Source organism: Otolemur garnettii, unplaced genomic scaffold (assembly GCF_000181295.1).
Source record: "Otolemur garnettii isolate 467f Iridium unplaced genomic scaffold, OtoGar3 scaffold00090, whole genome shotgun sequence".
NCBI lineage: Eukaryota > Metazoa > Chordata > Mammalia > Primates > Galagidae > Otolemur > Otolemur garnettii.
Genome location: NW_003852485.1, coordinates 5,251,921 through 5,274,205, shown reverse-complemented (window position 1 = coordinate 5,274,205; position 22,285 = coordinate 5,251,921). Strand labels below are relative to the sequence as shown.

The window sequence follows — 22,285 nt, the reverse complement described above, 5'->3', positions numbered from 1 at the left end:
TGGTCAGAAAAAAGATAGGCTCAAAATGTTAGTATCAATATTTTCTTTTTATCTTCTTCCAAAACAACTTTGTGACTGACATAAATTTTTGTAAAGAGTGAGTGTGTTAATTGTCAAAGGCAGTACTGTCCTGAAATTTTTATATGCTCCTCTAAAGTGCTGTCTAAAAATGAGGAGAGCTGATGAGACCGTCAGAGCTCTTTAACCCATCGATGCTTATATGGAAGCCATGGGGATAATGATGTGTAGTTTGTAAATGATATAAGAATATTCATTCGTAATGTATCAGCACATTATCTGGAATACAGTGAATGCTGAACAAATAGTGATTATTATTATGTTGCTTTCATACCTTCTAATAATAATCGAACAATATGTATTTCTCACTTAGGTCTTTACTGGAATTTTTGCAGCTGAAATGGTTTTAAAACTAATTGCCATGGATCCCTATGAGTATTTCCAAGTAGGCTGGAATATTTTTGACAGCCTTATTGTGACTTTAAGTTTAGTGGAGTTTTTTCTGTCAGATGTGGAAGGATTGTCCGTTCTGCGATCATTCAGACTGGTAAATACTGTTATGTTCTACAATTGAGGAATGTTTCTTTGGCTTTGCATTTTTATTTAAAACTTTTTGGAGGTTAAATGAGAAGGCGAGATTAATAATAAAGTTGTTGGCTCGGCGCCTGTGGCTCAAGCGGCTAAGGTGCCAGCCACATGCATCTAAGGTGGCGAGTTCGAATCCAGCCCAGGCCCACCAAACAACAATGATGGCTGCAACCAAAAAGTAGCCGGGCATTGTGGCAAGTGCCTGTGATCCCAGCTACTTGGGAGGCAGAGGCAGGACACTCGCTTGAGCCCAGGAGTTGGAGGTTGCTGTGAGCAGTGAAGCCACAGCACTCTACCCAGGGGGACAGCTTGAGTCTCTGTCTCAAAAATAATAATAATAATAATAATAATAAAGTTGTTAAGACATTCACTTCAAGAGCTAAAACTATATCCATATTTTTATTTTACAATCTTGAAGATGTGTTCAATTCTAATTTAACTATATGCAATATATTCTTTACTCTGTAGAGCAATAATTCATTTCACAGTAAGAAAATTATGGTTTACAGAATTCAGTCATTATATGTTCATAACATTATGGATTTGGTAATGAAAGAGAAAATCATTATTCCTCAAAACAATAGTTATCTGATATAAAAAATATATAAAACTTTGAAAGCATTTTTTGTAACATGCTGGTTTTATCACATGAAATAATTTATAAAAGTATTACAAAATAGAATTAGGATAAATTATCAATTCTACAAGAAATAATTTCCAAAACCACCATAAGAAGCTTATATAGCATCCCTGAACTAAAGTCACACACTTTCTTTGAAAGTAACAGGAATATTGAAAAGGATGAAAATGGGCTGGTGCCTGTAGCTCACTGAGTAAGGCACCAATCCCATATACCAGAGGTGGTGGGTTCAAACCCAGCTCCAGCCAAAAACTGAAAAAAAAAAAAAAAATGAAAAATGGAAATAGTTGATTTTAGCCAGGTAATAATAATTTTAGCCAGTCAATATCATAAGACCTAGCAGGGGTCCTCAAACTTTTTAAACAGGGGGCCAGTTCACTGTTTCTCAGACCCTTGGAGGGCCGGACTATAGTTTAAAAGGACAGGTAGCAGCTAAGCAGGACAGGCAGGGGTGGCAAAAACATCTAGTGGGCCGGATAAATGTCCTCAGAGGGCTGCATGTGACCCACAGGCTGTAGTTTGGGGACACCTAAAGTCTGCTTAAAATTTGAAAAAAAAAATCAAGATTGGAAACATTAAAAATTGTTCGTAATGATTAACCTTAATGTTTGTATTTGCTTTTAGCTCCGAGTCTTCAAGTTGGCAAAATCTTGGCCAACACTGAACATGCTGATAAAGATCATTGGTAACTCAGTGGGGGCTCTGGGAAACCTCACGCTGGTGTTGGCCATCATCGTCTTTATTTTTGCCGTGGTCGGCATGCAGCTCTTTGGTAAGAGCTACAAAGAATGTGTCTGCAAGATCAATGATGACTGCACGCTCCCGCGCTGGCACATGAATGACTTCTTCCACTCCTTCCTGATTGTGTTCCGTGTGCTGTGTGGAGAGTGGATAGAGACCATGTGGGACTGCATGGAGGTCGCTGGCCAAGCCATGTGCCTAATTGTTTACATGATGGTCATGGTCATTGGAAACCTAGTGGTATGTAACAAGATGTTCACATATTTAAAATTCTCTATGGGGGCGGCACCTGTGGCTCAGTGGGTAGGGCGCCCACCCCATATTCCGAGAGTGGCAGGTTCAAACCTGGCCCCGGCCAAACTATAACAAAAAAATAGCCGGGTGTTGTGGTGGGCGCCTGTAGTCCCAGCTACTTAGGAGGCTGAGGCAAGAAAATCACCTAAGCCCAGGAGTTGGAAGTTGTTATGAGCTGTGTAACGCCATGGCCACTCTACCAAGGGCGATAGACCGACACTCTGTCTCTAAAAAAAAAAAAAAATACTCTGTGGAAATTATTTTATGATAACATGATTTGTTATTTTTATAATTAGTTAGATCTAAAATTATTACATGTAACAGAACACTGGTAATGTTAATAAAAGGAAGAACAGAAAGGAAAACAAAATATTGTTTTTATTTTTCTGGCCAGATAGCCTAAATTTATATTTTCAAAATCATCCCCAATCAATTATAGTGCAAAGATTTCTACTTAATTCTGCCATTTTTATAGTAATGAAATATGAATTGAATCCGTAGTTTTCGTGTCCCTCAAAGCTATAATAGTAAATAAGAGATGATTAAGTTAACTAACAAAAATGTGGTTATAACAGACCAAGATAATGAGAAGACTGGTTCTAACATTTCATAGTCCCATATAAGACTAGTATGTATAGCAAGAATCAGCAAACTAAGGCTCACTGGCTAAATCCAGGCCAGTGCCTGTTTTTGTATGGCCCTGTGAGCTAAGAATGATTTTTAAAATTTTAAATGGTTAAAAAATCAAAAGAAGAATAATGGTTTCACACCACATGCCCGTTATATGAAATGTCAACTTTCAGTGTCTGTAAGTAAAGTTTTACTGAAACAAAGGCATTCCCTCACACTTACTCTGTGGCTGCCTTTGTATGTCAAAGGCAGAGCTGAGTAGCTGCTGGAGACCCCATGTCTTACGAAGCCTAGGAGATTTCTTATCTGGCCCTTTTCAGAGTCTTTCAGCCAATGAGCTGTGGCATCTCTCCGCACAGCAGTCTTGCTAGTTTTCCAAATAGTGGATTTTTGGCTTGTACTTCTTTTCTGTTTCTTTCTTCCTTACGCTGGTTGATGAAAAATTTCAACTTATCAAGAAAGAGAAAATTGGGATAAGATGCTCTTCTCTGAGACACTCACCTCAGTTTTTTCATATATGCCATGCTGACTTGACCCAGTTGGTCAGCTTGCCATCCGACCTCTCAGCAGGTATCCCCGAAGGGGGGTTAACCTTCTCAGCCTTGTGCTAAGTACTTTCACTCTCTACTGGCTTGAAAAGAAATGGCCAATATTTGGTTGTGCTTGCAGCTCCCACAGAAAAAAAATGATTCAATGGTCAGGATAGAAACACAGTCATCAAATCACATGCTAAATAGCACAGTGCCAGGCATGTACAGAATGAACTATGCCATACAACTTCCTGCAGAAAACAACACACATCATGAATTATAATTCTATAAATCTTAGTTATCCTGAAGTTATAGTAATAAATAAATTTTCTAATTTTATATGAGATTACAAATTCCATCTGATAAGGAAAGTTATACACATTCTTTTTGGTACTTTTGGGTTTAAATTTTGTATTGGGCTTGGCGCCTGTGGCTCAAGTGGCTAAAGTGCCAGGCACATACACCTAAGGTGGTGGGTTCAAATCCAGCCTGGGCCCTCCAAACAACAATGATGGCTGAAACCAAAAAAAAAATAGCTGGGCTTTGTGGCGGGCACCTGTGGTCCCAGCTACTTGGGAGGTGGAGGCAGGAGACTTGCTTAAGCCCAGGAGTTGGAGATTGGAGGTTGCTGTGAGCTGTGATGCCACAGCATTCTACCCAGGGGTACAGCTTGAGGCTCTGTCTCAAAAAAAAAAAAAAAATTGTATTGGTAAGAATACAATTCTCCTGTAAGAATATTTGCTTGTGCATTTCTCATTACATAATTTCTGCCTGAAGATAGTGAAATAATGAAAGATATAAGTTACAAAAACCTGCACATCAAAGACAGTGATTGCAAGTAATTTAAATGTTTAGTACGCACTTGGGCATATGCAAAGGGACAGTAATTTCCTAGGCTCTCATGAAATTATCTATTAAAATTTTTAGTAGCATCTCTGTGAAAAGAAATGCATTTAGATATTATTTAGGTAGGAAGGTAGTGTTTAAATATAATTTAGGTAGAAAGACAAAAAATATCATCTATGATCTAATCTCTGTTTTTAAGATGCTCATAGTATATTAGGGTAGATAAAAGTGGTACTCAAAAATTATGAGACAGGAAGAAATGATAATTGTTAGCAGTAAGATCAAAATAAAATATGTATGACACTTAGAAAAGAAAAAGAGAAATTCTAAATTGAGACTCAAGGAGAGCTTTTGAAGTGAGTCTTTGAAAAGTACCTAATATAATAATTGTGGTAGGAGGAGGGAGGGCATTTGCTGTGATCTCACCTAATATGCACAATGCCAGGGTATATTTCAAAATAACTAAGAGTAAATTTTAAATGTCATACCACAAAAAATAAATAAGTAAGGTGATGGTGATGGTAATCAGTTTGATTTACGTATTTCATGTTATATATCAAATTGTATCACATTGTATCCCATAATTGTATACACTTATGAGTTATTTAAAATTTAATAAAAACATTTAAAAATAATACTTGTGCATGGACACTGGTAAGAGAGTGAGGCTTTCCTTTGAAAAGTAAGATAGATTTATAGCAAAAATTATATGGAACTTACCAGTGACCATTTTATCTGTATAGAATTAGTGATGACTGACTTATGTTGTCATTCATTAATGATTGATTTATGATGATGAAAGAACATAGTATAATTTGAGAAGTCAATAATGAACTCTTGGATAATTAAGGACCTTCCAATAAGGAGGCATTAGGATTTGTGAAAAACAAATGAAGTATTCCTGATATGGTCCTCCGGATGAGAATTATATACTCCGTTGACTTCTCATTTTTATATTATGAAAATACTAGAATCTTATCATGATTTTTAGAGGAAAGGAAGTTATAGCATCTCTTCTCAGTGAAGAAGTGAACAATGAAAGCATATTATTAAAAAGACGTCTATTACTATCATTGATAGGAATATCAATATGGGTCCTCATCAATATTTCTGTTAAAATACACACATACAAAATCTAATCTCTGTTTTTAAGATGCTCATAGTATATCAGGGTAGATAAAAGTGGTAGTCAAAAATGATGAGCAAGAATTTCTGGCTTTATTACTGAGCTCATTTAGTTTGGACAATCTTGTATTATGGCCTGTATTTCATACATTTTGCACTGAAATATATTTTTAATTTTAATAACTTTAATATATTTTTAATTTATATTTTTATTTTAATTTTTAATTAAAATAAACTATGTGTCAGAATTATTTAGTGATTATGAAAATTGTTTTATTTTCTATGACTCCCAGGCCCTCCAAACCCCAGAATTTTCTCTTAAGCCAAACTAATTGACACAAACAATTTTAACCTGCTTTCTTACATTTAACGTCTTTGGAAAATTGTTTCATGTGTGGCCAAAATTAGGGGTGAGTGCCTTCTCCTCAGTTAAGTATCATTGTGATTTTTTTTTAAGATGAGATGAGTGATTTTGGCCATGAAAAGCCTTCTATCAAATGGTGATTCAATTACTTTTTGTTCCCTGTGTAAAGCACTGCTTAAATAGAACATTTTACATTGTTTTTGCCCTTTGTGAATTTTTTTTTTATAATGTTGAGTTCACCTGGACCCCCTGCTTCAATGAGAAAACACAAAAATGATTTTGCTCACAAACATCTTTGCTTCAAGAATAGGAAATGTCCTGACTTCTTTTGTAACCTCTTCTAGGGCCAAAATGACAAGGAATGAAGCCAGCCAATGATAATGCCATTATCTAAAATAAATCAGGTTCAGTGGGCAGGGTTTTTGCTGCACTTTATAAGCCATATTAAGTTGCAAACTGGCAGAATTCTTGGTCAGAATATTTTATTACAAGTAATCTATGAATAGTATGTGTTTCATTTGTTGTAGCGAGTCACAGTTTGTCTTCTGGGTAAAGTGAATGCAGTTCTTGGCCTGAGTAACTTCAACACAGTAGATAGTGGTCAAAATTTTCTTGTTCTACTTGTTCTTTACAAGTAACAAATCGTAATTTGTTAGGTGAATGTTAAGTGAATAGTAACATTTTGAGGTTCATAAAAGGGAATTTGACTGAGGGACTCCTGCTCTAGAAATAGACTTGACAAAGTGACGGTGACGAGGGAGTGTTCTCTCCGCTCCACGTGGTAACTCTTTGACTCTCTGCTCCCCACGGTTCTCTGGGTCTAGCCTATGGAGAGGTTGGTAAGGCGTCCTCGCCTTCACCTTCTCAGGTGCTTTTATCTGCTTGTGAAAAGATGCAGGGATGCGCCCTGTTAGTTTGCATGTGGCCTGTATTTCAGAAAGCCTGCTGATATTCTTTTTTATATTTCCTGTTTCCCTGTTTCTCTGCATCCCATCCCCATCCTGTTATAGGTCCTGAACTTATTTCTGGCTTTATTATTGAGCTCATTTAGTTCAGACAATCTTACAGCAATTGAGGAAGACCCTGATGCTAACAACCTCCAGATTGCCGTGAACAGAATTCAAAAGGGAATAAATTATACGAAACAAACTTTACGCGAATTTGTTCTAAAAGCATTTTCCAAAAAGCCAAAGATTTCCAGGGAGATAAGACAAGGAGAAGATCTAAATACTAAGAAACAAAACTATATTTCTAACCATACACTTGCTGAAATGAGCAAAGATCACAATTTCCACAAGGAAAAAGATAAAATCGGTGGATTTGGAAGCAGCATGGATAAATACTTGATGGAGGAAAGTACTTGTCAATCATTCATTCACAACCCCAGCCTCACAGTAACGGTGCCAATTGCACTTGGGGAATCTGATTTGGAAAATATGAATACTGAGGAACTTAGCAGTGATTCGGAGAGTGAATACAGCAAAGAGGTAAGGTTGTTAAACACACATTGTGTTTTGTGTTATTAATTAGTAAGAAATGAATCGAAATTTTAGGTTTCTGCTATCAGTTCTTTCTGACACTGCATATACTGATGAATAGTTTTTTGTGTGTGTGACTCTATATAACAACTCTCTGAAGGTTCATCTTGTAAAGTTTTCTTACTTATTCCTAAAAGGTGATTTAACCTTACTTAGCTGTAATTGAAAGCGCTAGCTATCTCTGAGTCTTCTGATCCTTCATCCCATGTTTCCATTGAAAAGTCAAACATACTCTCCCACTTCAGTGTCTGTTCAATCCATTTCTCCTTTTCATCACCTGTACCTTTCCACCCACCACTTCTTATCTAACCCATTTCAGGTGAAGTGTCAACTAGTGCCTCTGCCTCTATTGGTCATCTACTCTATTTAATGATTAATTTTGCTCCGCTTGAATCCTAATCATGCCATTTCTGTGATGTATCCATAGGCCACAAAGTCTCTTGAGCTGTGTACTGCATATAGAGCCATAACATCATGGCCCACACAGCTTTGTCCAACTGTTTCTCCTGGAGCTTACCAGGAGATTCTTTACGTGGGTGGAACCAATTTCCGTGGAGGCCATAAACACTGTCTACATGCATGACTTTGCTTGGGGTTTCCTTCTCCAGTCAAAATTCCACATGAATTCCATAAGATGGAACACTCAAATTCTTCATCTGTGAGGTTACCAGTACCTAAATTATAATTGGGCAAGGGTAGAATGAATGAATACATGTAAAATATTTAGAACAATACTCAAAGTTCTCAAAATGTCATTCCCTAGTTTCTCCCACATGATATAATCTCTGCTCATTTTGAGCCCTACACATTTTTATACCTCTTCCTGGATTTGTTACTTAGTCATATAGTTTAATATTTTAAGAAATTGTGGCATTCATCAAATGGTACCATAAACTCATTGGGAACAGAAACTTCATCAAAGGTTTTTACTATCCTCTTCCTGACATCTCCATATATTTCCAGTGAGGGGTATGATTGAATTTTATTTGTATTAATATGAAATGGTAACCACAAGTGAGTGTGATCACAAATTGCTTTATGGGGTCATTCTAAAATTTTAATATATTATTTGAAAAAAAAAATCCTTTTTTCTTCAGATCATGTTAGAAAGTGTTTGATAAGTATTTACCAAATCTCTTCTGTTTAACCCTATTAAAACCTATACTGCATCAAAAAGATTATGTAGAATTATCATGACAAATACACATCATACTTATATGTTTAGATATATGCCATCTATGTGGGAAATGCTCTATACTTACTTATTGAGTGAATAAATAAAGAAATATGTCTATTTCTAAGTAGCCAAAGAAAGTCTTTACATCATGGAAAAGGAAGGAATAAAACACAGTCATTCCTCAGTATCTGAGAGGCTCGGTTCCAGGATTCTCGACAAATACCAACGTCTCTTGTATAAAATGGCATAGTGTTTATATATAACATACAGATATCTTATATACTTTAAATCATCTCTATATTACCTGTAATACCGAATACAATAAACAAATAGTTCTTATACTGTGCTTTAATATGTATTATTTATATTATTTATATTGTTGCATTTTTATTTCTTAGTTTTCTTTTCCCTAATTTTTTTTTTTTTTTTTGGACAGGACGGGGTTTGAACCTACCACCTTTGGTATATGGGGTTGGCTCCCTACTCCTTTGAGCCATAGGCGCCGCCCTTCCCAAATATTTTTGATCCGTAGTTAGTTGAATTCATGCATGAGGAACCCACAGATAATGAGGATCAACTCTGCTTTTATTTGTATATTTTAAAATCTTTTATTTGGAAGGAGAAATATTCCCCAGATTTAAAATGTATACTCATTTTAGCTTAAAGTTAGAAAATCAAATTCCACATGCACCTTTTCAGAAACAGGAATCTGGGTTTAGTCTTATTGAAAAGAAAACTAAGTTACTCATTTTCCTTCTAACAAGGGTCAGAGTTACAAGTTTTAATCACCTAGAAGATGATTGCTCTCTGAATAAGTATAAGATTCTAGATGTTAAAAGAATTCAGAAGATGAGCACAGTCCACAGAAGACTTCTGGAGTTACTTCTTAACATTTGGGAGGAATTATTTTTAAATTGCTAATTTTTCCTTTGTTGAAAGCCAGTGGATGACTTTACATAGATCTCCTTAGCTCCTGACAAAATCTTTATATGTTGAATTACAACATTTTAAAGGGAACCTTCTAGAACTTTCCTTTTAGCACTCCCTTTTCTGAGAAAGTAGATACAGTAAATGTGACTTTATTTATAGTTATAAGGCTAGTTCAAGGTAGAACCATGTCAAGAGTCCTAATCTTGTGATTCATAGCTCAGGGGAACTTCTAAATCTGTTCTCCTGTATTTGTCCATTTGGGAAAAAAACACATTGCTATTGGATTTAATACTTCCTACAGAGCCATGCTTATGAAGAATTATATACTCTGTGGGGTGTAGAAGAGGATAGTGATATCATAGTGGATAGCTATCTTTTATATTATTTGTAAAGTATTTTGTAACCAAAACAGACATTAAGTCATGGCTACTAACTTGGTGTATGATTACGAGCACAGCTTGTAGATGGAATATTTTCCTCAGATCCTAGCTTTAGATACTTGCTAATTTTATGACCTCAAGCAATTAACAAAAATCTTTTTTATCTTTTAAGAACTGAAATAAGACAAGTGTGCTCACTTTTACTTCTGCCTCTTTTATTCAACACAGTATTAGAAGTCCTAGCTAGAGCAATGAGTCAAGAGAAAGAAAATGAAGGCATCTAAATAGGGAAAGGAGTCAAATTTTCTCTGTCCACTACTGTTATGGTCTTATAATGAGAAAACCCTAAAGACTACATGGACACACACCTCTTAGATTTGATAAGTGAATTTAGTAGAGTTTCAGGACACAGACTCAATATACAAAAATCAGTAGCAATTCTCTACACCAATAATGATCAAGCTGAGAACAAAATCAAGATGACAGTTCCATTTACAGTAGTTACAAAATTAAATAAACAAAGAAAATACCTAGGAATATAATTAACCAAGGAGGTATAAGGAAAACTATAAATCACTGATAAAAAAAATCATAGGTCACACAAAAAATGTAAAACATCCCATTCCCATAGATTGGAAGACTCAATATTATTAAAATAACCATACTACCTGAAGGAATCTACAGATTCAATTCAATTTCTGTCAAAATGCCAATGAAATTTTTCACAGAATAAGAAAAAATATGTATAAAATTCATACAGAACTAAAAAAGAGCTCAAATAGCCAAAGCAGCAAAAAAACAAAGCTGGAAGTACCATACTACCTAACTTCAAGTTATACTAGAAGGCCGCAGTAACCAAGACTACATGGTATTAAAAAGTAGACACATAGAATGGAACAGAATAGAGGACCTAGAAAGAAAGCCACCTGTCAACAGCCAAGCAAAAACATGTTCTGCAGAGAAGACACCCTTTCAAACAGATGGTGCTCAGAAAATTAGATTGCCATATGCAGAAAAATGAAATGGAATCCCTGTATTTCACAATATCCAAGAACTGACCCAAAATGGATTAAATTTATAAAGTGAAACTATAAAAATACCAGGAAAAAGCCTAGAGAAAAGCCTCTGGATGTCTGGCTAGGCAACAAATTTGTGACTAAAACCTCAAAAGCAAAAGCAACAAAAATAAAAATTGACAAATGGGACTTAATTAAACTAAAATGTTTTGGTATAGCAAAATAAATAATCAACATATTGAAGAGACAGCTGGAGATGGGAAAAAATATTTGCAATCTAAACATCTAACAGTGGACTAGTATGTAGAATTTACAAGGAACTCAAACAAGATAATAACAACAAATATAACCCCATTAGAAAGTGGACGAAGGACAATAGGCACATTTCTTTTTTTTTCTTCTTTTTCTTTTTTTTTTAATTATTAAATGATAACTATGTACATTAATGCAATTCTGGGGTACAGTGTGGTGTTTTCATATACAATTTGAAATATTTTCATCAAACTGGTTGACATAGCCTTCATGTCATTTTCTTAGTTATTGTGTTAAGACAATCATATTCTACTCTTAGAAAGATTCACTTGTACCCTTGTAAGATAATAGGCACATTTCAAAAGAAGATACACAAATGTCCAAGAAGCATATGAAAAAATGTTTAGCATTACTAATCTTCAGAGAAATGCAAATTAAAACCACAATGAGACACCATCCAATAACTGTCAAAATGGCTGTTATTAAAAAGTCAAAAAATAATAAATGTTGGCAAATATGTGGATAAAAGCAAAGACTTATACATGGTTGGTGGGAATATAAATTAATAACAACCTCTAGAGATTTCTTAAAGAATTAAAAGTAGAAGTACCATTCAATCCAGCAATTCTACACTGGGTAGCTTTCCTAAGGAAAAAAATCATTACTACAATCCTACCGAAAAGACATCTGCACTCCGTTTATCAAAGTGCTATTCACAATAGCAAAGAGATGGAATACACCTAAGGATCCATCGGTGAAGAAAACCTAGTACATATGTACAATGGAACACTATTCATACAGAAAAATGAATGAGATTATGTCTTTTGCAATAACATGGATGGAATTTGTGGGCATTATCTTAAGTGATGCTACTCAGACATAGAAAGTCCAATGCTGCATGATCTCATTTACAAGTGGGAGCTACCTAATGTGTGCAAATGGACATAGAATATGGAGACTCAACAGGGTGGGATGGGGGAGGGACTGAGGGATAAGAAATTACTTAACGGGTGCAGTGTACATTATTCAGGGGTCAGTTACACTAAAGCACAGGCTTTCCACGATATATACAGACTTTCCACAGTATATCCATGTAGCAAAGTTACACTTGTTCCTGTTGGTATGTTTTAAAAGAAAAAACATTTTTTTCCAATTTAATTGTGTATAAAATAGAATTGTAGTGAAGATTTCATGATTTAAGTAAATTATTAGACAAATGCCTATTGAAAAGTAAGTTCTCCATCAACAGTGACTATATAGATATGGAATTAGTAGACACACACATTGAAAGTGGCTTTTTGCTACAGATTGAATTTAAAAGAGGTGGCATGATGAAGATCGGTATTCACTAATTTTATTGTTTGAAAGACATACTTAGAGATCTTATTACAATGCCTGTACTGCCTCCAAACTCTCTCTACCTAAATTTAGATGAAGCCTCAGTACTGTTTGGGTCCCGTCCTAGGGGCAGGGTCCACTAGGACCTGTGCAATTGGCAGTGACCAGTGGAAGAAATATAAAGTTACAAACAATGAGAAAGAAAGAGAAGAGACACAGAATAGAATTTTCAAAGTTGGGAACTCAGGGGACCACTGCCTGTTTGTGGGGTTCTGTTGATGGCCCCAAGTGTCTGTTCCAGTCAGATTTATTGAAGGCTGTTTTCCCAGAGGGTAAGCTGAGGGAGGCAACAAAGATACCAGCAGTTTCTCTAAGTGAGCATATCAGCTCTTATTGTTTTTGTAGTCATTAACTTTAAGGGTCTGAGCAGCTTTGAGAAATCTGGAACCGGGGGCTTGTGTGGAGACAACCTCCTGTTTGAGGTCACACACACAGATTCCTATGGTTAAACTCCAGCAGTTCCCTGTGGAGTAAAATGACACTAGCATCCATCTCATCTGAAGAATCAGTGGGAGAGGCATTTTCCTCTCATCCCCACCACAGAGGGTCTTCCTCTGTGATAAAGGATATCAGCCTTCCTGTCCATATTTCAGGGCTTCGAGCTGTTCCCTTGATCTTTGCCCCAGCCAAATGCAAATTTCCACAATGGGTATCTGCTTTGTTGGGTTACTGGGTAGGAAACGCCTTAGTTAGTGTATCTTTCCAGGTCTTGCCGCAGCCTCTTCTATGACCATTATTCCTCAGAGTGTTCACAGACACAGCAGGGGTGTTTGTACGCTGTATCCCTGGTAGGCCAGAGTTCTAGGAAAAGGAGGAAACTTGCCCAGATAAGAATTTTAGCTGCAGCTGGTTTAAAGGCAAACTAACTGACTTTTCTTTGCTCCAACTCACTCAGCTTACTTTTTAATTATTCCCTTTTTCTGGGGGTATTTTGCCTTGCCAAGAATGGGGTCTTCAGTCCCCATTGTGCCTGTAAGTACCATTATTGACAATGACTATCATAAACAGCTATACACCAACAAGTTGGAAAACTTAATGGAAATGTACAAATTCCTCGATATATACAACTTGCCAAGACTGCATCATGAAGAAACAGAAAATCTGAAGAGAACAAGAATGAGTAACAAGATTGAATCCATAATATTGAATCAGTACTATTATAATAACAAAATGTCTCCTGTCAGAGAAAACCCCAGGACCAGATGGCTTTATTGTTGACTTATACCAAACATTTAAAGGGGAACTAATACAAATTCTTTTCAAATTATTCTAAAACATTTAAAAAAGAGAAAGTTCTTATTCCATACAACCAAAATTACCCTAATACCAAAATCAGAGAAGAATACAAGAAAAAAGAAAAGTACAGGGTAATATTCTTGACGTATATAGATGTAAAATTCCCGAACAAAATACTAGCAAACCAAATTTGACTGTACATCAAAAAGATTATTTACCCACCACACTCGGGTAGGATTCATCGAGGGATGCAAGGATGATTCCACATATGCCATTCAATAAAAATGATACATCACATCACCAGAATAAAGAACAAAAACTATGCAAAGCCTGACAACTCAGTTCATGAACTTGTCCCAGAAAAGTGCTAATATACCTCATTGTTGAATATCATTACCTTCCTAGTACTCTCTTTGGTAAGCTATGCACTGATACAGCACCTAGTCACCCTTTAAAGCAATTTGGAACTCTTTTTCTGGAATGGCCACCAGAGTTGTTGTCATATTACCCTTGATGTCCTGAATGTCATCAAAAAGTCTTCCTTTCAATATTTCCTTTATCTTCACATAAAGAAAAAAGTCACTGATGGCCAGATAAAGTGAGTAGGGAAAGTGTTCTAGTACAGTTATTTGTTTACTGGGTAAAAACTCCCTCACAGACAGTATTCATGAGTGCAAGCAATCTACCTGTCTCAGCCTCCCAGAGTGCTAGGATTATAGGTGTGAACCACCATGCTCCACCCCCACTTTCATTTAACTACATCATGAAGAAACTCAAGTTCTAAGGAGAATAATCAGGCAAGAGAAAGAAACAAAGGACATTCAAATTAGAAGGTAGAAAGACCTATGATCTCTGTTTTCAGATAACATTTTCTTATCTATGGAAAACCCCAAAGTTGCCACCAAAAAATTATTTCATCTAATGAAGGAATACAGTAGTTTCAAAATACAAAATCAGCATATAAATGTCAGCAGTATTTCTCTATTCCAATAAGCCAATGATCTGAAAATAAAGTTAGAAAAGCAATCCCATTTACAATAGCTATCAAAAAAATCTAAGAATAAATTCGACTAAAGAGACAAAAAGTCTTTACAATAAAAACTATAAAACATTAATGAAGAAATTGAATGAACACACAAAAAATGAAATGATCCTATGTTCATAGGCTGGGAAAATAGTATTGTCAAAATGTCCATGGTAATCAAATGATTTACAGATTTATTGCAATCCCCATTAAAATACTAATGACATTCTTTACCACAATAGAAAAAACATACCTAAAATGTTATAGAACCACAAAACACCCTGTATTGTCAAAGCAATCTTGAGCAAAAAATCTGACACCAAAACATTCTACAGTAGAAACCTAAAACAGCGGAACAGAATGGAGAACCCTGATAAATCCATGCATCTATTGATTATTGACCAAGGTGCCAAGCAAACAATGGGGGAAAGAACAGTCTTTTCAATAAGTGGTGCTGGGGAAATTGGATGGCCATATGTGGAAGAATTAAGTTAGACCTTTCCCTCTTTCTATACACACAGTAAACTGAAATGGATTAAAGACTCAAATACAAGGCAGGAAACTACAAAACTACTAGAATAAAACAAAGGGGGAAAGCTCCGTGACATTAGTCTGGGCAAAGAGTTTTTTGGATAAGACCTTCAGAGCACATCAACAAGAGAAAATAGAGACAAATGGAATTATATCCAACTTAAAAAGCTTCTGCCCAGAAACAAAATAAACAAAAAAACAGAGTGAAGAGACAACCTACAGAAAGGAAGAATATGTTTGCTAACTATGCATTTTATAAGGGGTTAACATCTAAAATATACCACATACTCATCTAAGGAACTCAAAGTACTCAACAACAACAACAAAAACAACTCAAAAATTAGCAAAAGACCTGAATAGACATTTCTCCAAAGAAAACATACAAATGGCCAATAAATATACTAAAAAATGCTCAGCCTCCTTCATCATCACGGAAATGTAAATTGAAACCACACAGAGTTGTCATCTACTTCCAGTTAGAATGGCTACTATCGAAACCTTAGAAGGTTAGTTTTGCAGGAATATGGGGAAAAGGGAACCCTTGTGCACTGGTCATATAGCCATTATGGAAAACAGTATGAGGGTGCCTCAAAAAACTAAAAATAAAACTTGTACATGATCCAGCAGTCCTACTATTAGGTACATATCTAAGGGATAAGAAATCAATACGTCAAAGAGACCTGCATCCTTGTGTTTGTTACAGCACTATTCACAGTAGCCAAGGTACGGAATCAACCAAAGTGTTTCCCCACAGATGAATGGATAAAGAAAATGCAGTGTATATACACAATGGAACACCATGCAGCCATAAAAAAGAATGAAGTCCTCTTGTTTGTGGCAACACAGATGACCCTGGAGGTCATTATGTTAAGTGAAATAATTCAGGCACTGAAAAACAAATACCATATCTCACTAATATATGGAATCTAAAAAGTTGTCCCCATAGAAATAGAATAGTCTGGTGGTTACCAGAAGATGGGGAATATTGGGTGAGAGGGGCACTGGAGGTAATTGGTGAGTGGGTACAAAGCTACAGAACATCAGAAGAATAAGTTCTGGTGTTTTAATGAGTAGTAGGAAGACGAGTTAACAATCATTTTGCATATTTCAAAATAGCTAGAAGAGGTTTGTGAAGGTTCTCACCACAAAGAAATGACCCTGTTTAAGGTGATGAAATTGCTAGTTATCCTGATTGGATTATTACACAATGTATAGTGTGCCACATATACCAAACAAATATGAATAATTATTATGTGTAAGTTATGATTTTTATTAATTAAGCCTAAGTTCAGGTTTCTGAGGTATTCGTTTCTTTATTCAGGGGCTGAGGATATACTTCCCCTTTTGTTGCTTTAAGGGCCTGTGTTTTCACAAAGGGAAAGAACATCATTGAACTTGACTTCTCTCCCCACCCTCAAAAACACCTTCTCCTGAATGGCCTTCCTTCCTGTTTTCTCAGTATAGTTTATGGAGGATTTTCAATTCTCTGCTAGTGTCAGCTCTCAAATAAGCATCTTTCCTTATCCTGGCAGACACAGAATAAAAATACACTCCAGAATCAAGTCAAAACATTTTATAGTAAAATCTCTTACCAGAAAATGACCAAAAAGATGAGTTCAGACAAAATGTTTAGTCAAAGATCTTAAACAGTTGTGAGAAGACAATTGACAGTAGAATATCAGCATTCCTCTGAAGATACAGTCTTTGTCAGAATCAAGAAAGACCTGCTGTCATCACAAGTGTACTTGTCAAATGTGACTCCTGTCACTGCTTCTCACAATACAGCACAGAACTGATGGCTCCTCTCCGAGCCAGTCTCCTGCTGGGGCGCAATGCAGGCTTCTAACCATGTTGCAAACATTAGCAACACACTACGTGGATTTGCACCATTGGTAGTGAAATGCTTCCTCATGAGCCTGAAATGAAGCATGAATCGTACCCATTCATTCAGTAAATGTTTATTGCTGCCTACTATGCTCTAGGCACTCTGCTAAGGGTTTTTGAGAAGAAAACATCCTTCTTTCACAGCTGCAAGAACTTAATTTTCCTCTTGTATGTTAAAAAAGAAAGACTTGGGTACAGGGTACATGAGCTTATAAACTCTTCAAGGAAGTATTAGTCTCCTAGGGCCCTCATAACAAAGTATAAAAAATTTGGTGGCATAAAACAACAGAAATTTGTTCTCTGACTGTTCCAGAGGCTACAAGTCTGAACCCAAGGCATCAGCAGGACTGTGCTCTCTCTGAAATATCTGAAGATAGGATCCTTCCTTGCTACTTTCTAGTTTGGGTGGTTTCTGGCAATCGTAGCTACAATACTCCACTCTCTGGCCCTGTTTTCCTTGCACATCTCTGCCTTCTTTTCTTCTTATAAAGACACCAGTTATATTGGATTAAGACCCATCTTAAATGCCTCATCTTAATTGTATCTGCAAAGATTCTCTTTCCAAATAAGGTCACATTCAAATGTACCAAGGTTAGGACTTTGAACTGCTTTTGAGAAGAATATGACTCAACCTGTAACAAAGGGTTTTGGCTTCCAAGACTGTATGGATCCTGATGCTATTAAAAGTATACAGGAAGATGAGGACATTTAGGAGGTAGGAGATAAAGAATTCAGTATGGGGCCTCTTGATTTTGAGCTACTTGCAGGATATGCAAGTGAAGTGAGCAGTAGGCATGTAGAAACACAGGTCTTAAGGAAGGAAGAGAATCAGAGTTGTAGACACGTGAGAATTTTGTATGGCAACTCATGTTAATAATGGAACTAAGGAGTGAGTCAGTTCCTTAGGAAACCAACCCTGAAAGAGAAATCTGAGCATCCGAGATTTACTGGGGAGAGTTCTCAGGAACGATATCTAACACGTGCGAAAAAGTGAGGGATGCAAAATGATGGCATAGACGGGGAAGCTGAACTGCTTCAATTCAGAGACCTCAGCCGATCCTACAGGCATCTCTGGTGTTGAGATGACTCTTTGGGATAGTCTCAGACTGATGCGAGGAGGTCAGGCCTTTGTACCCCCCACCATTCTGTCATTAGATGCAGGTGACATCTACTCTTCCAGGGGACAGGGTGTAGTCCTGGAGGAGGAACCTCCATTCTACCATGACAGTTCCCAGAGAAAGACTCAGCTGTGAGTCTTAACTGATCAAGTAATTCTAGCAGTTGGAGGAATGAGTGGCTTGCCTAAAGTGGGATGTGGGCAGGGACCTACAGCATCTGCTACACCACAGGGCTGTTAACAGTAGGAGGACAATCTCTCAACTAACACGTGCGGATAAAATGTATACAATAGCACTTTGGAGACATATAATTTTCCTCTTTGTAACACCCCAGAAAATCAACTGAGATTTTACAAATGACTGAAATTCTAAAAGATTAAAAAAAGATGCTGGCTCGGTGCCTGTGGCTCAAGTGGCTAAGGCGCCAGCCACATACACCTAAGGTGGCGGGTTCGAATCCAGCCTGGGCCTGCCAAACAACAATAATGACTGCAACCAAAAAATAGCCAGGCGTTGTGGTAGGCACCTGTGGTCCTAGATACTTGGGAGGCTGAGGCAGGAGACTCGCTTGAGCCCAAGAGTTGGAGGTTGCTGTGAGCAGTGAAGCCATGGCACTCTACCCAGGGGGACAGCTTGAGGCTCTGTCTCAAAAAAAAAAAAAAAAAAAGATGCTGTTAGTCTGGGGTATATTTAAATTTGAACTCCAAACTTTAACCACTATATTACATGCCACACAAAGGTAAGAGAATGTATAGGAATATAATTATATTGTTATACACGTATCTCTGGAATGGTGTAATTCAGCATCAAATTTTCTATGATACTGGTATTGTACCTTTACTGATTCTTTGAGATTCTAGTATTCCACTTCTAATTGTGCTTGCAATCCTCCTTAATGCTTTGTTCATTCTTAATCTTTATATTTTGGCTGTTGAAATTTGAGATAGTTCTTCCTTAGAACTATCTTTTTCCTCCTTTATTGAACTGATTTTGTATTCCTAGAATATATTTCATTCTCAGGACTATTTCATTCTCTTCCCTTTTCATCTGTTCAATATTATTTGATATTTTATATATTATATCCTAGTGCTTGATATGCATATATGTATGTGTGTTTGTATGGTGTGTTATAGTAATAGGTCCCTACTATTTCATGCAAATTATTGATGAATATGACAAACTCTGTTGGACCAAATTCAGTTTCTTGAGATTACTACCTGAAACTTTCTCCTGTGAAAACCTTGCCAAGATAACGGTTAGATTCTTAATGATAGACACCAAGGCTTATCTTCCTGGCTTGTGGATGAAACTGATAGGTGATTTGGAAACATTACTAACGTCCAGATTATTACTTTTGAAGCATTTTCTTTGTTATGACCTACTGTGTTACTACAGAAAAGCATTAAATTAATTTGCGCCATTTTCTTCTACACAACACCACTTTGTTTTCTTTCAGGATTTGTATCCTGTCAGGACAATGAGTTCATTGAATTGAATTATTATTATATCATCGTTCACATGAAAACCACATTAAGGGCCAAAGGGCACACCTACTGCCACTGTACACCTGTGAGACCCTAATGATTTAGTAAATCTCTTATTTAAGAGCAATCTCCACAGATACAGCTTTTTGGTATTATGTTAATATTTGGGGCCATGTATTTACCAGGCTTCTGTTTTGCTGCCTACAATGGAAGCCTAACTACACTGGCATAACTGGATAGAGCATTCTACTTCCATATTTTAGAAGGTCTAGAAATCAGCAGTCTCTGTGGCCTCCATGTTCCAGGCTCCATCTGTTTTCTGCTCTGCCAATCTTCACATGGGGCTTTATTCTTCTGTAGAGTTCCACCTATAACTTTATAACCAAGTACCAGGCAGTAAAGAGAAGGAAACGGAAAAAGGCAGAGGTGGTGCCTATCACTCTTGCCTGAGGAAACCCAGAAATTCTTAGCAGACTCTGGTTTATGTCCCACTGGCAAGAACAATGTGTGACAGTCACCCTGATGACAAGGTAGCCTGACTAAGATAAGACATCATCTGAGCGCATTGCCACCCCAAATAAAATCTGTATTCTGTTAGTAATGTATGCTGGAAGATATCAAAAGGGCTTGACACATTCCTTCAATATTATTAATACTGATTATTATTATTTCCTTATGAAAATGGTAGAAGAATTAAATGAAGGTAATTGTGTGCTTTAAGAGATACAGATGCCGGGCATAATTTGTGAAGGTGTATGTCCATTGTAATGTTAAGTTTAAAATCATAAAAAAATTAAGAAATAAAAGATTTTATATCTGGAAAAAGTAGTCATTTCATATGGTTCAACATAAGATAAAGGCCAAACAAAGGGAAGTGTAAAACAGGAACTTCATTCTACCTATATTATTTTAATTATTTAATTGCATAAATACTAGCTTTGTGAGTACAATTATTTTTTCATTTCTTATATTTTTGTATCATGGAGAACTCACTGAATTTTCCACAACTGTGTTCCCAGCATTATGATAGACATAAAATTTTTCTCTCCAAAATAACACTTATGAAATATTTTTGACCCTCTCTAAATGTTAGGTTCCCAAAAGCCACACTAAAAACTGTATGCACTTCAAAGGTAAATAGTCAGCAGGCACTGACACCAACAGATTTACAATCTAATGGAATCCATCTGGATGAATGCACAGTTATACACAGAGCAGAGCAAAACACCTTCCATAAGAGACAGTAAAGGAGTCCATTAAGAGTGCCTTTGACATACATCAGGCTGAAGGCACATGCAAGGAAATGGAACTTGAGTCAGACACTACAATCCGGAGATTATTTCACAGGGGGATTTGGTGTAGAAGGAAATCTCAAGCAGAACAGGATTGATGTTCACCTGATTCACTCATCCATCCACCACTCATCTGTTTGTTATTCAATTTTGAAAGTCATCATCTTTGGACAGACTTAAATATGCTTACTTACTATGAAATGCATTCAATTCATTTCATTGATTTGATAAAAAGTTGTTTTAATATTTTTAGGTATCAAGGTTAAATATTTTATGTCCTTTTCCTATATGGTAGTTTTAAGTACATTAACAGGTCTATGGCTCACTTTTGTCTTTTTTTTATTTGAAGTTTTTTCCTGAAAGAGGCAGTTACTACTTTTACCAACAGGGCAGTTTAGATTTTTGCTTCTTATTGAACTTTGGAAAATATCGGAATCTTTTCTAGATACCTGTTTTACTTGACAAGATTAGACATTAGTTATAGTTATGTCTATGGATGAAGCAAGTATTTGGTCCTATCTTCCACGCATAGATTTTTAAAAAGCATTCTTTAATGGGATTTTACTTAGACTATTTTTTTGTTGAAGTTTGTTTCTAAACTACTTGAAAAATATTTCCCTCTTCTTTGGTTTTGTTCATGTTGCTAAAAATAGTGAAATATTAGTCTGACATATTTCAATCAATGTTTCTGATTCTTTATATTTTTATAAATTTGGAAATATCACTTTCCTGCAATGCTGTTTGAAATGTCAAATTAATTAAATATGATAATTAAAAGTAAATCAAGAAATGCTAATGTTGAAATGTGTTTTTGTAAACTACTCACCCTTACTCCCACCCCAAACTGAGAATTACTTATTTTTGAATGTTGATTGATAGCCAAACACAGCAACTTATAAACAAAAATAAGTTAGGGTATCCTTTAAAATAAATAAAGAGTGGAATTGAAATGTTTCTAACTTAAGAAATGATAAATGCCTGACATGATGGATACCCCAGTTATCTTGATTTGATTAATACATGTATTCTCGTACCAAATATCACATATACCCTATAAATGTGTACGAATGTCATGTACCCATTAAAAAAAAGTTGCTTGAAGAGCAAACATAATGCCAGATTACATTAACATGTTATAGTACTGTCTTAAAATTCGTCTCCTAAATAACAGAATTATGTAACTGATTAATTGACTGTTTTTAAGACTGTGTTGAATGATATTTAATGTTATTGCTGTGTTCCAAATATA

General features: G+C 36.1%; 1 protein-coding gene across 3 annotated transcripts in view; it reads left to right on the top strand.

Moving 5' to 3' along the window:
* SCN9A (sodium voltage-gated channel alpha subunit 9) overlaps positions 1-22,285 on the top strand; it is a 166,617-nt gene that overhangs the window by 82,781 nt on the left and 61,551 nt on the right. For all 3 annotated transcript variants that reach the window (XM_012808458.1, XM_003795149.2, XM_012808459.1), the window contains 3 exons: positions 392-565; positions 1,871-2,227; positions 6,787-7,263. In XM_012808458.1, the coding sequence (XP_012663912.1) occupies positions 392-565; positions 1,871-2,227; positions 6,787-7,263 (1,008 nt within the window). The remainder of the gene's footprint in view (positions 1-391; positions 566-1,870; positions 2,228-6,786; positions 7,264-22,285) is intronic.